At 44.6% G+C, this 15,403-nt stretch overlaps 1 protein-coding gene across 1 annotated transcript in view; it reads left to right on the top strand.

Annotated features, from left to right (window-relative positions):
* Window positions 1–15,403, top strand: part of CLIC4 (chloride intracellular channel 4) — a 77,667-nt gene that overhangs the window by 38,638 nt on the left and 23,626 nt on the right. The window contains exon 2 of the mRNA XM_062190651.1: window positions 8,251–8,360. Coding sequence (XP_062046635.1) covers window positions 8,251–8,360 — 110 coding nt within the window. The remainder of the gene's footprint in view (window positions 1–8,250; window positions 8,361–15,403) is intronic.

A 15,403-nucleotide genomic window follows, 5' to 3' on the forward strand; every position in this document is an offset into this window, starting at 1 on the left:
TGCCTCACAGCTCTGGCCCCCATTCTAGGGGTTTTAATGACTAACTGTTTGAATTGAAGCACTATTGCTAGGCCTTGGGTTTTGTGACAGGTTGGACATCACTAATACAAACATCTTAAGTGCTCTGGAATCTGAACTTTCTGGGTGCTGACGTGATGCCATAAGTGGAAGATTCCACACCCAACCTTTCTGGATCGGTTGCAGTCAAATTATAGGTGCTTAAAAATTATCGTATAAACACTGGCATCATAGTGCAGTGCGTTAAGCCACAGCCTGCAATGCCAGCATTCCGTATGAGTACCAGTTCGAGTCCTGGCTGCTCCACTTCTGATCCAGCTCCCCGCTAATGTGCCTGAGATAGCAGTGGAAGATGGCCCAACTGCTTGTGTCCCTCACTTCACCTACCTGGGAGACCTGGATGGAGTTCCAGGCTGCTGGCTTCAGTTGGCCCATTTCTGACCATTGTGGCCATCTGGAGAGTGGACCAGTTGAGTGGAAGATCTATCTTCTGCCTTTCAAAGAAAGCTTTTTTTTTTTTTTTAAGTATAAAATTACCTTTAGTCTTGTCTATAAAGTGTATGTGAAACATAAATGGGTTTTGTGTATAGACTTGGGTCCCACTACTAAGATAACTCCTTATATATATGCAAATTTTCCAACCTCTGAAATACAAAACACTTTGGGGGCCAAGTATTTTAAATAAGTGGAATTCAAGTGACATTTATTAAACTCTAGCCACGTGCTAGGAGCTTTGTGTGCCTGGAGTGATTTGATCTCCACAATATTGGTGCAGGTTGGTTTCACGGATGTTGAGCAACTTAACTAAAGATCAAATAGCCAATAAAGTAGTGAAGATGTGATTCAAACCCAGATATGTCTGATTCCAGACCTTGTTATTTCCCACAGAGTCTGCAGACCCTGTGGGAAGATAACAGCTTATTAAATAAACCTTTAGACTCCAAACCTTGGTTCCAACATGTGTTTAGCAAAAATTCTGAAGAAATAGGTAATAGAAGCCAAGGAACTTTGCCCATTTATCATGTTGTTTTGTGACTTTTAAGTTAATCTAAATTGAAGCAAGCTATTCCATGTATTCAGACAACTAATTTGGATCAACAGAATACATGCTAAAGGTGTAAGTGGGCATTAAAGCGGCTAATTTCATTCTTTGAGGAACACAGTGCTCTATCCATCCCCAAGGAAATGCGTCGAGGGAAATAATTTAACTACCGGGAGCCATACGTACCTTCAGGCCTCCCTTCTTTTTCTCTTTCCCAGTCGTCATCATTCCTTACCTCCGTGTCGTAAACACAGAGAGGAACAAAACTGAAACACTCCTTTTTAGGTGTTTTAAACTCTGACTAGGACAAGGACTAATTAAATTAGGTTTTCTGAGTAAGCGGTTTCTTAACCTGGCTTTGGTGGAACATTAAGACATTTATGGCATCTGCACTGACCCCTGTTCTGCAGTGTAGAAGTTAACCCAGCAGTTTATGATTAAATGCCAGTGTTAGGCAATTCAGGAATTACCACAGAGGATTGGAGGGGAGAGGGTAGGCCAGCAGTGAGGAATAGTGTGTGAGTGGAACAAGCTAAACAGAAATGCCCCTTTTGTAAGAACTGCACACAAATAAATGAATATTGAGACTTGTGCTTTGTGGTGTCAGTGGGATTATTCAAGCTTTGTCTTTGGTTATTTGAATTTTCTGATATTTAAGAAAATATTATAAATGCATGTTTTTATAATATGAAATCACAATTTAAAACTGTTTACATAATTTAAATTAAAACCTCTTCCAGCAAGTATATATTTATAATCTATATACCTTTATTATTATTTTTTTAATTTCATTAAAGGCTTTGGAAATCCTTACAATATACGTGCATAGATTCTTTTTTTTGTTTGTTTAAGATTCATCTATTTATTTGAAAGTCAGAGTTACGCAGAGAAAGGAGAGGCTGGCCGCAGTGGCTGGAGCTATGCTAATCTGAAGCCAGGAGTCAGGAGCCTCTTCTGGGTCTCCCACACAGGAGCAGGGGCCCAAGCACTTGGGCCATCCTCCAGTGCCCTCCTAGGCCACAACAGAGAACCGGATCGAAAGTGGAACAGTTGGGACCCGAACCGGCTCCCATATGGGATGCCGGCACTGCAGGTGGCAGCTTTACCTGTTACACCACAGCGCCGGCCCCAATCTATGTTCTTTAAAAACAGTTTTATTGGGTAGACTACACATACCATGCAGTCCACCCAGTTCACCCATTTAAAATGTACAATTCATTGGTTTTTAGTATATTCACAAAGTTGGGCAACCGCGATGAATCTAATTTTACAATATTTTTATCACCCCTGAAAGAAACTTTGTACCTATTAGTAGGTGCTTTCTGTACTCACCCCTAAACTCTAGGAAACCATTAACCTACTTTCTATCTCCATGGTTTTGAGTTTTTTGAGCATTTCATATAAACAGAATCAAAGCATGTGGTCTTTTTTTTTTTTTTTTTTTTTTGGACAGGCAGAGTTAGAGAGAGAGAGAGAAAGGTCTTCCTTTTCCATTGGTTCACCCCCAAATGGCCGCTACCACTGACGCGCTGCGCCAATCCGAAGCCAGGAGCCAGGTGCTTCCTCCTGGTCTCCCATGCAGGTGCAGGGCCCAGGGATCTGGGCCACCCTCCACTGCACTCCCGGGCCACAGCAGAGAGCTGGACTGGAAGAGGAACAACCGGGACAGAATCTGGTGCTCCGACCAGGACTAGAACCCGGGGTGCTGGCGCCACAGGCAGAGGATTAGCCTAATGAGCTGTGGCGCCGGCCAGCATGTGGTCTCTTATGATTGACTTCTTTCAGTGTGTTAATGATTTTTTTTTTTTTTTTTTTTTTTTTTTTTTTTTTTGGTGCAGGTGCCTATTTGACATGCTGGTGTCATTTTCTTTGGAAATGCACGCAGGATGTGGTAGGATTGCTGGGTCGTGCTGGTTACATTTTCAACTTTTTGCAGAACCTTTTTTTTTTTTTAAAGATTTATTTATTTATTTGAAAGACAGAATTACAGAGAGGCAGAGTCAGAGAGAGAGAAAGAAGTCTTCCATCTGCTAGTTTGCTCCCCAGATGGCCACCATGGCCAGAGCTGTGCTGATCCACAGCCAGGAGCCGGGAGCTTCTTCTGGGTCTCCCATGTAGGCGCAGGAGTCCAAAGACTTGTGCCATCTTCTGCTTTCCCAGGCCATAGCAGAGAGCTGGATTGGAAGTGGAGCAGCTGGGCCTGGAACTGGGGCCTATATGGGATGCCAGTGCTGTAGGCAATGGCTTTACCCCCATGCCACAGTGCTGGCTCTGCAGTGTGTCTTTTTAGTGTGTTTTCAGAGTTTGTCCAAGCTATAATGTGTACCAATACTTTATTGTTTTCTGTTGCTAAATAATGTTTCACTCTGTGGAATACTAGATTTTACATGTTGTTTTTTTTTTTTTTTAAAGATTTATTTATTTGAAAGGTAGAGTTACAGACGGAGAGAGGGAGAGACAGCGTGATCTTCCATCTGCTAGTTCAATCCCCAAATGGCTGCAATGGCCAGAGCTGGGCCGATCCAAAGCCAAGAGCTTCTTCCAGGTCTCCCACTCAGGTGCAGGGGCCCAGGCACTTAAGCCATCTTCCACTGCTTTCCCAGGCCAGAAGTAGAGAGCTGGATTGGAGGAGGAGCAGCCAGGACATGAACCAGTGCCCATATGGGATGCTGGTGCCACAGGCAGAGGCGTAACCTACTATGCCACAGTGCTGGCTGGCCCTTATTTTACTTTTTAAAGATAATACTCTTGAGCGTTTTCTGCTTCTGGAGAAATGGAGTAGATGGTAGTGAGTCTCCTGGTCTTTATCCTTATACATACCAGGCTTGGAACTAAAGAAGCCAGCAATCTGGGAGTACTAACAGGTGCAGAGCAAAAAACTCCCATCAAAATCCTGTTCTCTCTAGTCAGAGAACCAGGAAGGGGAACCTAAGTGAGACTGGAAAACTCTTAGACAGTGAGTGTTGTACTCCAAACACCAGAGGAAGAAATCTGTGGCCACCACCTCACCCATGTTAGCAAAGGCTAAATGAATGACTTAGACTTCTGCTCTCTGGGGGTCAGTAATTTAACATTCCCTTACTGATGGGCTTGGGTGGTCTCCAGTGTTTTGCTATTACAGTGTGTCAGTGTTCCTTCACCTTACTGGTATCTTTGGACATCTGTGTGTTTCTACAGAATACATTTCTAGATGTAAAATTGTTGGATCCATAGCATACGATGGCAGCTAGATAGATGACATTAAACCATGGAAATGCATTTGTCATTGATACAAAACTGGTGTAGAATCAAGGCCTGGTTTCCGGGGTAGTGTGCTTTCGGCTGTACCACAGCGGCTTCCTTGGTCGATTTTGGTTGTATTCAATGCAGTTAATACTCACCTGTAATTCTGATAATATAACTTCAGTTTTGTTGAAATTTTATTAGTACAACTTTGATTAAAGAAGGACATTTTAACTTGTGACCTAAAAATCCAAATTTCCAAACAATTTCACTACACTTTCAAAAAGCATCATCTGGGCTGGTTGTTGTACTGCAGTGGGTTAAGCTACTGCTTGGGATGCCAGAATCCCATATCAGGGTGCTGGGTTGATAGATTCCTGGCTGTGTTCTCATCCAGCTTCTTGCCAGTGTGCCTCGGAAGGCAGCAGATCATATCTCAAGTATTTGGGTCCCTGCTACCCACACAGAAGACATGGATGGAGTTCGTGGCTCCTGGCTTCATGTGTTCTAGCCCCAGCTGTTGTAGGCATTTGAAAAGTGAGCTAGCAGATGGAAGAGTCTCTCTCTCTCTCTCTCTCTCTCTCTCTCTCTCACTGTCCTTTTCACATGAATGAATGAATACATGATTTTTTTAAGCATCAACTGACTAGTGCTCCCAATTTTTTTTGAAGTTTTGTTTATTTGTATTTATTTGAAAGAGTAAAAGAGAGAGGGAGAGGGAGGGGGAGGGGGAGGAAGGGTGGGAGGGATGGGGAGAGAGAATGATCTTTCTTTCATCCACTGGTTCATTCCCTTGTCTTCAACAAATGCCTTCAACATCCAGGGCTGGCCAGGCTGAAGCTAAGATCCTGGAGCTCTACCTGGTCTCCCACACGGGTAGCAGGGACCCAAGTATTTGAGCCGTCATCTGCTGCTTCTCACGGTACGTGGTAGCAGGAAGCTGGTTTGGAAGAGAGCTGGGATCCAAACTCAGGCACCCTGATACGGAATGTGGGCATCCTGAGTGGTGTTTTAACTACACTGCCAAATGCCCAGCCTCCAGTTTTCTAACACTGTTAAGCTTGATCATACTTCTTTTTGGACTTGTCATGAATTTTGGAAGAGAGGTTAATGAGGTATTTTTTCAGATCTGTCTTGAAGAGTGTTTGTGTGTCTATGAAGAAAAGTAATATTAACAGTGTGAGATATGTAACAAGCTTCAGATCTACTTAAAGAAAACTAAATGGCAAAAATTTGCTCAAAAGTTCCAGGCAAAGCGGCCAGAAGTCCGCTGTGAAAGTGGAGGGACATTTGCCCCTAACAGGTCTTCGCGAACCAGGCACTGTGCTGCGGAGCTTCTGCCCGTGCTCCAGGGTGTGCTCCGCACACAGTTGTAGGAGATTAGGGGGTGCAATTTTTGTTCTTAAATTTTATTTATGCATTTATATTCTTTACTTGAAAGAGAGAGGGAGTGAACTCAGATTTACTGGTTCACTTCCCAAATGCCTGAACCAGGTGGGGCTGTGCCAGGAGCTAGGAGGGAGCTCTGGGTCTCCCATGTGGGTGGTGGCAAGGATCCATCTGTTTAAGCCACCATCTGTTGCTTCCCATTATGCATTAACAAGAAGCCTGGACTCAAAGGCGGGCACTTTGATATGGGATGATGGTGCCCAAGTGGCATCGTACCTGCTATGCCAAGTGTACGCCCTGGGTGTGGTGGTTTGATCTGTAGCCAGTGCTTGTCCATCTCCAGCCTGCCTTTAGTTTAATATGTTGCCAGGCATCCATATGTAACATCTTTATTACATCCTTTGTATCAGTTTAATTATCTTAACACTACTATGGCAAGCAGTTTGGGGAGCTATAGTTAATCTTGTAGATTAAATGAGTGGAATCAAGTCATTGAGACAGGCTAATTCTTTGTACACCAATCTATACTGTTTCCTCAATAAATCTCAAATTTGGGATACTTTTTCTTGTCTTTCTGTCTCTACTGCTAAGTGTGTTAAAAACAGGAGGGAAAGAAAGCAAAACAACAGTGATAATGAAAGGTGGTATTTAAAACCACAGCCTGAAGTGAAAATATTCTCCACTAAGCTGTGTAAAGGTAGTATGTTCAGCTTTTCCTGTCTGTAGTGTACTGCCTTGTACGCACTCACAGCTGATGGAAAGGAACTGTCAGAGCGCTCTCCCGTTACCAGTGCTCCTTGCAGTGAGTGGAGGGTTGGTAGCGTGAGTGAGCCCTGGGAGCCACCTGACTGTGTGCTCTGAAGAGGGTGGAGGGTGCAGCACTCCAGCCTCCCCTCACCCATGTTCTTCCATGTGTCCTTGGATCCCTTATGTGGGGGTCTCCTTCAGTGCCTGTAAAAAATGAGGATTCCTGGGCTGAACTGGGCTCAGGAAATTCTGCTGAATTAAGATCTCTGGATGCGAGGCCCAGGAGTCATTATTTTAAATGTTTTCCTTAGCTGCTACTGCTTCTTATTTATTTATTTTTTAAAAGATTTATTTGAAAGGCAGAGTTACAGATAGTAAGAGGCAGAGAGAGAGAGCTCTTCCATCCGCTGGTTCAGTCCCCAGATGGCTGCAACAGCCAGAGCTGGGCTAATCCGAAGCCAAGAGCCAGGAACTTCTTCCAGGTCTCCCAGGCAGGTGTAGGGACCAAGAACTTGGGCCGTCTTCTACTGCTTTCCCAGGCCATAGCAGAGAGCTGGATTGGAAGTGGAACAGCCGGGACTTGTACCGGTGCCCATATGGGATGCTAGCACTGCAGGCAGTGGCTTTACTTGCTATGCCACAGCGCTGGCCCCATGACTTGTTATTTCTGGCACTTTCTATAGACTTTGTGGTAGAAGAGGCTATGCCTATCCCAGCAAGTCTCAGAATGTTTCCTTCTTTCCTTTTGGAGTGTACCTGATGGAAAAAGCTTGTCCCATTCTGAGTTTAGGAAAATTCAGTCTCATCCTTGAGTTCAGGGAAATCAGCTGCTCCATTCATTACGTATGATTGGAAATAGCCTGTTAGAAAGACAGCTTTTGTTATTTCCTTGCTGCTGAGGAATGTATAGAGCAGGATGTGGGGTGTTGCTAATGAATGCTTTGTTCATGGGAGGGAGGTTGGCAGTTATTCGACTCTTTGGAAGTAGACACGCCTACATGTCGCTCATTTTATGTTGCCTGATAAAGAATACTGAATGATGAAACAAGAAATGATTTTTATATTTTATGAAATTCATGACAAACTCTGTCCTGAGGAAGCATGTATGTACCTCCCAGGAATTAAAACATTGTGCAGTATATCAGCCATTAGCCTCATGTGACTATTTAAATTTTAACTACTTAACAATAAATACAATCAGGAATTCAACTCAGTGAAACTAACTACATTTTTTTAAAAAAGATTTATTTCTTCATTTGAAAGGCAGAGTTACAGAGAGAGTGCTTCCACCCATGTTCACTCCGATGGCTGTGATGGCAGGGGCTGGGCCAGAGTGGTGCCAGGAGCTCCATCCGGGTCTCCCACGTGGGTGGCAGGGGTCTAACCACTTTGGTCTCCTTTTGCTACTTTCCGAGACGCACGAGCAGGGAGCTGGATTGTTAAGTGCAACAGCCGTGACTCAAATCGGTGCCCATATGGGACGCTGGTGTCACAAGCAACGGCTTAACCCGCTATGCCACGGTGCTGGCTACTAGTCACATTTAAGTACTCACTGGCTAGATGTTGCTAGTGGCCACCACGTGGGACAGAGGTTATCCAGATCTCTGCACCACAGAGTTCTCTTGGACGGCACTGTCCTAGACTAGTCATTGCTAAGAAGAGCAAGAAGCACATTGAAGGAACCCAGCAATCAAGAGTTGTGTCTCCACCCTTCCTTCCACTAACGCGACTTTTCCTGTCTTCCAGGGCCCTGGGTTAAAGCTCATAGACAGGTCTGTTCTGAGTATCAGTCACTTTGATCTCATTTTTTCATGTTTAATTCTGTTTTCCAGGCTGGCAGTGATGGTGAAAGCATAGGAAACTGCCCGTTTTCCCAGAGGCTCTTCATGATTCTTTGGCTCAAAGGAGTTGTATTTAGTGTCACAACTGTTGACCTGAAGAGGTGAGTCGTGGATGTGATTTACAGCGAACACTGATGGAAAATATATATTTCACTGTCTTTGCATTTTCTTAAAAGTTATTTATGGGGCTGGTGCTGTTGTGTAATGGGTAAAGCCGCCACCTGCAGTGCTGGCATCCCATATGGGCGCTGCTTTGAGTCCTGGCTGCTCCTCTTCTGATCCAGCTCTCTGGTATGGGCTGGGAAGGCAGTGGAAGATGGCCCGAGTACTTGGGTCCCTGCGCCCACATGGGAGACCTGGAAGAAGCTCCTGGCTCCTGGCTTCGGATAGGTTCAGCTCCAAAGTGAACAAGTGGATAGAAGACCTTTCTCCTTCTCACTGCCTCTGCCTCTCTGTAACTCTGCCTTTCAAATAAACATAAATCTTTTAAAAGATTTATTTATTTGTTTATTTGAAAGGCAGAGTTACAGAGAGGCAGAAGTAGAGAGAGAGGTCTTCCATCCGCTGGTTCACTCCCTCGTTGGCTGCAACGGCCGGAGCTTTGCCAGTCCGAAGCCTGGATCCAGAGGCTTCCTCTGGGTCTTCCCACTGGGATGCAGGGGCCTATGCACTTGGGCCATCTTCCACTGCTTTCCCAGGCCGTAGCAGAGAGCTGGATCGGAAGTGAAGCAGCCAGAACTTTAACCAGCACTCATGTGGGATGCTGGCACTGCAGGCGATGGCTTTATCCGCTATGCCACAGTGCCAGCCCCGTGACCACTCCATCTTTTAAGGAACTCACTGTATGTTTACCTTAAATGTCATAAAAAAATGACAGCAGTTAAGTTTTAGTTACGATGGATGTAGTGAAGTCCTGACCCTCTCAAAGTCAGCATGAAACTATGAAAGCTTTCTAAGCAGATGTTGTCATGTCCTCAAATATGCTCAACATCTGATTCATGTGATCTGGCTAGGAATGGGGTTTTAGGAGGCTGAATACCATTGTGGTCTCTTTCATTTGATCAGCTTTTCAGGGAATAACAGGAGTTTTCGATAATATGATTTTAATTGTATTTGTTCAGTGTGATTGTAAAATAAAAGCCATTATCCAGTTGTTCTGTGTTGGTTCTGGCTAGTTGAAGAGCTGTTTCTAGCTTTTTCTCTGTAGACTAGAGCGCAGAGGGTTGACAGCCCTGTTGAGTGAGTAAGAAACACTTTTTACTTGGGAACTTACAGTTTCCCTTGGTTAAGAGCTCTGAGGTGTGGGGCCGGCGCTGTGGCGTAGCGGGTAAAACTGCCTCCTGCAGTGCTGGCATCCCATATGGGCGCCGGTTCGAGTCCTGGCTACTCCACTTCTGATCCAGCTCTCTGCTATGGCCTGGGAAAGCAGAAGAAAATGACCCAACTCATTGGGCTTCTGCACTCGCGTGGGAGACCCAGAAGAAGCTCCTGGCTCCTTGCTTCGGTTCGGCACAGCTCCAGCCGTTGTGGCCAATTGGGGAGTGAACCAGCAGATGGAGGACTCCTCTTTCTCTCTCTCTCTCTCTCTGCCTCTCCTTCTCTCTGTGTAACTCAGACTTTCAAATACATACATACATATATACATACTCTGAGGTGAAGAACCTTTAGACTTCTCCTCACCTCTCCTAGATTTAAATCAAAAGTTAAAGGGCTGACATTGTAGCATAGTGGGTAAAGCTGCCTCCAGTGCCAGCATCCCATATGGGTGCCGGTTCTATTCTCAGCTGCTCCTCTTCCAATCCAGCTCTCTTCTACGGCCTGGGAAAGCAGCAAAAGATGGCCCAAGTCCTTGGGCCCCTGCACCATGTGGGAGAACTGGAAGAAGCTCCTGGCTTCAGATTGGCACAGCTCTGCCCATTGATGCCATTTGGGGAGTAGACCAGCATATGGAAGGCCTGTCTCTCTCTCTCTCTTTCTCTCTTTCTTTCTTTCTCTCTCTGCCTCTGCCTCTCTGTAACTCTGCCGTTCAGATAAATAAATAAATTTTTTTTACAGGTAAGAATAGGTGTACTGATGGAAAATTGAGGATTCAGCAGTGGAAACGTATTCCTCCTGACGTAAAAATGACACCATGGATTGCTACTTCCTTTTTAAACGTATCAAATCAAGAACAATGCCCAGGGAAAACTACAGGTTACTTCACTTGAGGAATGGCCCAGCTGATGTGTCAGTCCTCAGTGAGCATCACAGTTATCTGAGCTGTGATTGCTGCTCATTTCTGGGTGGCGCACTCCAGGACCTCTGGACAGCCCTCAGAATTGGTTCTGTGCTCATTCCCAGTGCATATTTGGAAGTGGACATACTTAAAATTCATTTGTCAAACATAAGTCATAAAGTCTTATATATATATATACACACACACACACACACACACACACACATATATATATATATATATATATATATGCCTGTGGGGATAGTAAGAATTCAAACTACAGATTCCTGGGAATATGTTGGTTCATAATGGACAGAGCTGTATAAGAATGACCCGAGTTATGTAGTTACTCATATTACTGTTTTTTTCCTACATGCATGTGCAAAGGGAGTTTCCCAACATAACTCCTAAAAATAGACCACGCCACTAGGCACACACCCTTACTGTGTCCTAGAATACATGAGTTTCTCCTCTTCCATTTTTGGTGTGGAGCAAGTGAGTTGACTGCTTGCTTTGAGAAAGCCTTCTTTGAACAGTACAGTGCTTGATTGTGGTCTCTACCAGTTCCTGAGGATCTGGTTCAGAAAAGGAAGAGCCCATCATGGCTGTTTCCAAGTTTTCTTTTCATTTACAGGCTTTTTAAGGCATTCTTCCCGTAAGTTGGTTATTTGAGCATTTTGATACATTTAAGAGTTCTATACTCCATATATAGAAGGTGACACATAGAAATTGGCATTCAGTGCCTCATAATCGACAGTATCAAAGACGTTACATGTTAATTTTCTGAGCTTTGTGTAAGCATTAAAGGGCACTTAAAATTGAAGCCTGTATTTTTCAGTTTTCTTTAGAAATTCTTAGGTCTCCAGTTCATCTAAAAAATGGGACGTGATGATAAGTCCTTTCCACCTCCAGCATTTAGTCTTAGAAAATTGCTTTTAGTTTTGGTCTTTATGCTTCCATCTTTTTTTTTTTTTTTTAATTTATTGATTTATTTGAAAGCCAGACTTACTGGTATATGTGGGGAGCAGGTGGGGTCAGAGGAGATACCAACTGATTGATCTTCCACCTGCTGGTTCAGACCCCAAATGGCCACAACAGCCAGGACTGGGCCAGGCCGAAGCCAGGAGCCTAGAGCTTCATCCGGGTCTCCCACGTGGGTAGCAAGGGCCCAAGCCCTTAGGCCATCCCCCGCTGGTTTTCCAGGTGCTTTAGTAGAGAGCTGGATCAGAAGTGGAGCAGCCAGGACTGAATCGGTGCCCATGTGGGATGCCGGCATTGCAGGTGGCAGCTTAACCCGCTGTGCCACAGCACCGCCCTTTCCCTCATCTTTTGTATGGGTGTACACACTTAGTCTTGAACAGAATTACAAAGCAAAGGTACCCAAAGAGAGTAGACATTGATTAAAAAAAAAAGTGTAGAATAAAGTCTTCTTAGAAGAATAAAGAATCCTATAGTGAAATGTTCCTTTCAAATATATTCTTAAATTTAAAACATTTAGCAATCTGTTGGGGGTAAGATGCCTGTGGTACTTCCTTTCCATCTTTTCTTAATAATCGCCTGGTTCCTCAGTGGGAAGTACTGATCTCAGAGCAAACCATGGAGAGCGTGGAGCTCCCCTAGAGCCGTTGAGAAGCCCACTCTATGCGCTAGGAAATGATCGTCACGTGGCATTCCGCCCATACGAACAGGCCGTGCCCAGTGCTGGCATATGTGTCTCGTGTTTTCTTTGTGTCTCAGTGGTGTTAATGACTGTGCTGGTGGCGTTCGTGTGCCCTTTGTGAGGCCTGGAACACTTCGCCGTCATTGCCTGCCAGTGCAGCCTTAATGCTCTAGTGGGAGTTACTTCCGAACTGCAGTCTTTTGTTCGAGCTGCAATTACACTAAAACACTTTTAGATTTAAAAAAAAAAAGTGCCCAGGCTTCAGAAAGACTTCAGATTTACATCAACTGCCATTTGAACACAGCGTGGTAAGTGGAAATATTAAAATGGAGGCAGGTGTTCACGCATGCCACCAAGCAGGGAGCATCTTGTGGCTTAGTAGTGTCAGGAGGGCGACCTGGCTCTGTGTGGACACAGTGCTGTCACCCATGTCACTGGGGTCCTGGGCAGCCTGCCTCATCTCCTTGGTGTGACTTCATACTTCAGTTCAGATAAAAGGAGGGAAGAAACATATTAACATTTGTTCAGTGTTGCTTGGGTCTAGACGCCATGCAGGACACCTTTGCTATTTTCTAAATTGTTACTGAATAAAATTCATCGTTTTCACACTGCTGTTACGTGGAGCTTTTCTGACTGACAGGCTCCTGGCAGTGATCTGGTCTCTGTCTGAAGACTTCACTGTCTTCATTATGCCCGCGAGTTCTGAGTTAGAGACTGGCGTCCATGAAGTTAGCTGTTCGTCACCCCTGCAGTTCAGTGCCCTGGGTAGGCCCGACAGGCCAGGGGAACAGAGCAGTGAGAGAGAGAGGCAGACACACACACAAAGGCATACTGAGATGCTGACCCGGATATATAATTTAGGAACTTCTAGGTTATTAAAATATGTCAGTAATCATAGGAGCTGCATTTGAAATCATTTCCTGGGTACAATTCTGTGTTTAAAATATTGCTCCACAAACTGATGTTAAAGTAGACAAAAGACTAGCAGTATATCACATTTAATCAACATCTGTTGAATCCTTTAACTTGTTGAGCTGGGACTGATAGACAAGGCGAATGCTTAGTGACTAGGGGTCTCGGTGTGTGTTTTGGTGAGTCTGCTTAATTCATTCAGTTAGTGACTAGTGTTAGTCAAGCCAGAACACAGCAAATCTAGTGAAGAATAATAAGCAGGAGTGAGTGTTCTGAAACAAAGAAAGGATTCTGCGGTTTTTACTTTTGTGGGTGTGTCTGGGACACCTTGATGTCTGTGAATGAATTTCACATTTTGAAAAGCCTCTGATTCTAGTCCTGATTGCTCCACTTCCTATCCAGTTCCCTGCTAATGGCCTGGGAAAGCAGCAGAAGATGGCCCAAGTGTTTGGGCCCCTGCCACCCATGTGGTAGACCTGGAAGAAGCTCCAGGCTTCTGGCTTTGGCCTGGTTCAGCCCTGGCCATTGCGGCTATTTGGAGAGAACCAGCAGATGGAGGTTCTCTCTCTCTCTGCCTCTGCCTCTGCCTCTGCCTCTGCCTCTGCCTCTCCCTTTCTGTAATTCTGCCTTGCAAATAAATAAATATATCTTTAAAAAAGAAAAGAAAAATCGTCATCTTCAAAAAGGAGCTCAACTTAAAAGTTCTCCAAACATGGTATTCCCTCCCCACCCCCCAATTAGGGAGTCGGCCTGTTACAGAGAGATCATTTTCAAGAACCAGCTCCAGTATCCTGGAGCTTTGCTAGGCTCAGTTACTGCCAGACGGGCTGGAGTGGAGCCCCGGTCCACCCTCCTCCAGTTGTTACAAGTGTATTGAATTAAATTTTAATTGCAATTAAGCCACTTAATGTTGCTTATGTTTTAGTTCTTAGGAGGTTTCTCCTTTTGGTCTCTTGTTTCTTGTTTTTATTTTTCTTTATTTCATTTTTCTCATCTAGAAACAAAATGGAAGAGAACAGAGTAATGTATTTAATCTAAAAGACTGCTAAAAATAAAAATGAAAATACTCGAAACACTAAAAGATGTATCCATGCCCTGATTTCCAGGCACAATCCTGCGCCACTTGGTTTTTCTAGATATCACTTAGGGAAGCCTTTGAATGACTATGGAGTATTACTTGAGTATTTACTGAAGATCTTTTATGAAATAAACCAGAGATGCCCTGCGGTTCGCAGCCTTTGCCTGTCCGTTGTTTCACTGCTCCCTGATTGCAGTGCTTAGTTTCTGCGAAGGATCTGTGAGAGCCTGTGAGGGTGAAACAAAACAAATAAAACCAACACCAGAGCCCTCCGCGTGCCAGGTGAGGCCGGGACGGTGCAGTCGTTGGTCTGTTCGGTCCGTACAGAGCTTGTGAGTCGTCGCTTCACAGCTTTCAACTTGCCCGTCTCTCCCAGTCCACTGCTCTGGGCAGAGGTGGTTAAGTCTCTCGGACGCATTCACTTGGAACAAGGGCGGGAGATGGCTGCTTTTCATCTCGGCAGTTAACCCTGGAAAATAGTTTCATCCCCCCTTTTCCCCCCAAAGATTGATTTATTTATCTGAAAGGCAGAGAATAGGCGGATCTTCCTCAGCTCCCTGGTTCACTCCCCAAATGTCCACAACAGCCAGGGCTGGGCCAGGCCGAGTCCTGGAACCAGGAACTTCTTCTGGGTCTTCTGTGTGGCTGGCAGGGACTCAAGTGGTACTTGCTCGAGCCGTCACCTGCCGCCTCCCAAGGATCACTTGAGCAGGAAGCTGCTATTGGAAGCGTAGGGGCCAGGCCTTGAGCCAGCACTTTGGTAAGGGACATGGCTGTCCCTGCTGGCAGCTTAACCCTCCGTGCCACAGTGCACAGCTCACTTTTGTTGCTTTTAAAACTGTATATCCTTTCAGGAGGAACAGACTAATCACTGTTAATAATGGAAATTTGTCAACGTTTGCCTGGTTTCACTTCTGTTGGTTGGAAATATACATATATATCTCTAAATCAAATTTTCAGATAACCAGCTTTGAACCATCAGCTCTATTAAATAAAGTTAATTAAATAAAGTTAATAAAGCTATGGATCTTATCTTTAGCATAATGCTTTAGTATATAATACTGAAAACAATAATTTTCATTTCAGTGGTTCTGTTAGTTTACTTTCGTAAACAGGCATTAATTAAGTGATCTTTACAGGCCCTCCCAGAGCGTGTGATTTACTTAGGTAGCTGGTGAATGGCAGAGTCATTCAGTTTGGAACTTCAGTCCTGTCCTTTTATTGTCTTTGGTTCTTCTCTACCTTGCGAACTCCGTTTAGAGAGCTTAAAAGCGGTCAT

Source organism: Lepus europaeus, chromosome 5, assembly GCF_033115175.1.
Source record: "Lepus europaeus isolate LE1 chromosome 5, mLepTim1.pri, whole genome shotgun sequence".
Lineage (NCBI taxonomy): Eukaryota > Metazoa > Chordata > Mammalia > Lagomorpha > Leporidae > Lepus > Lepus europaeus.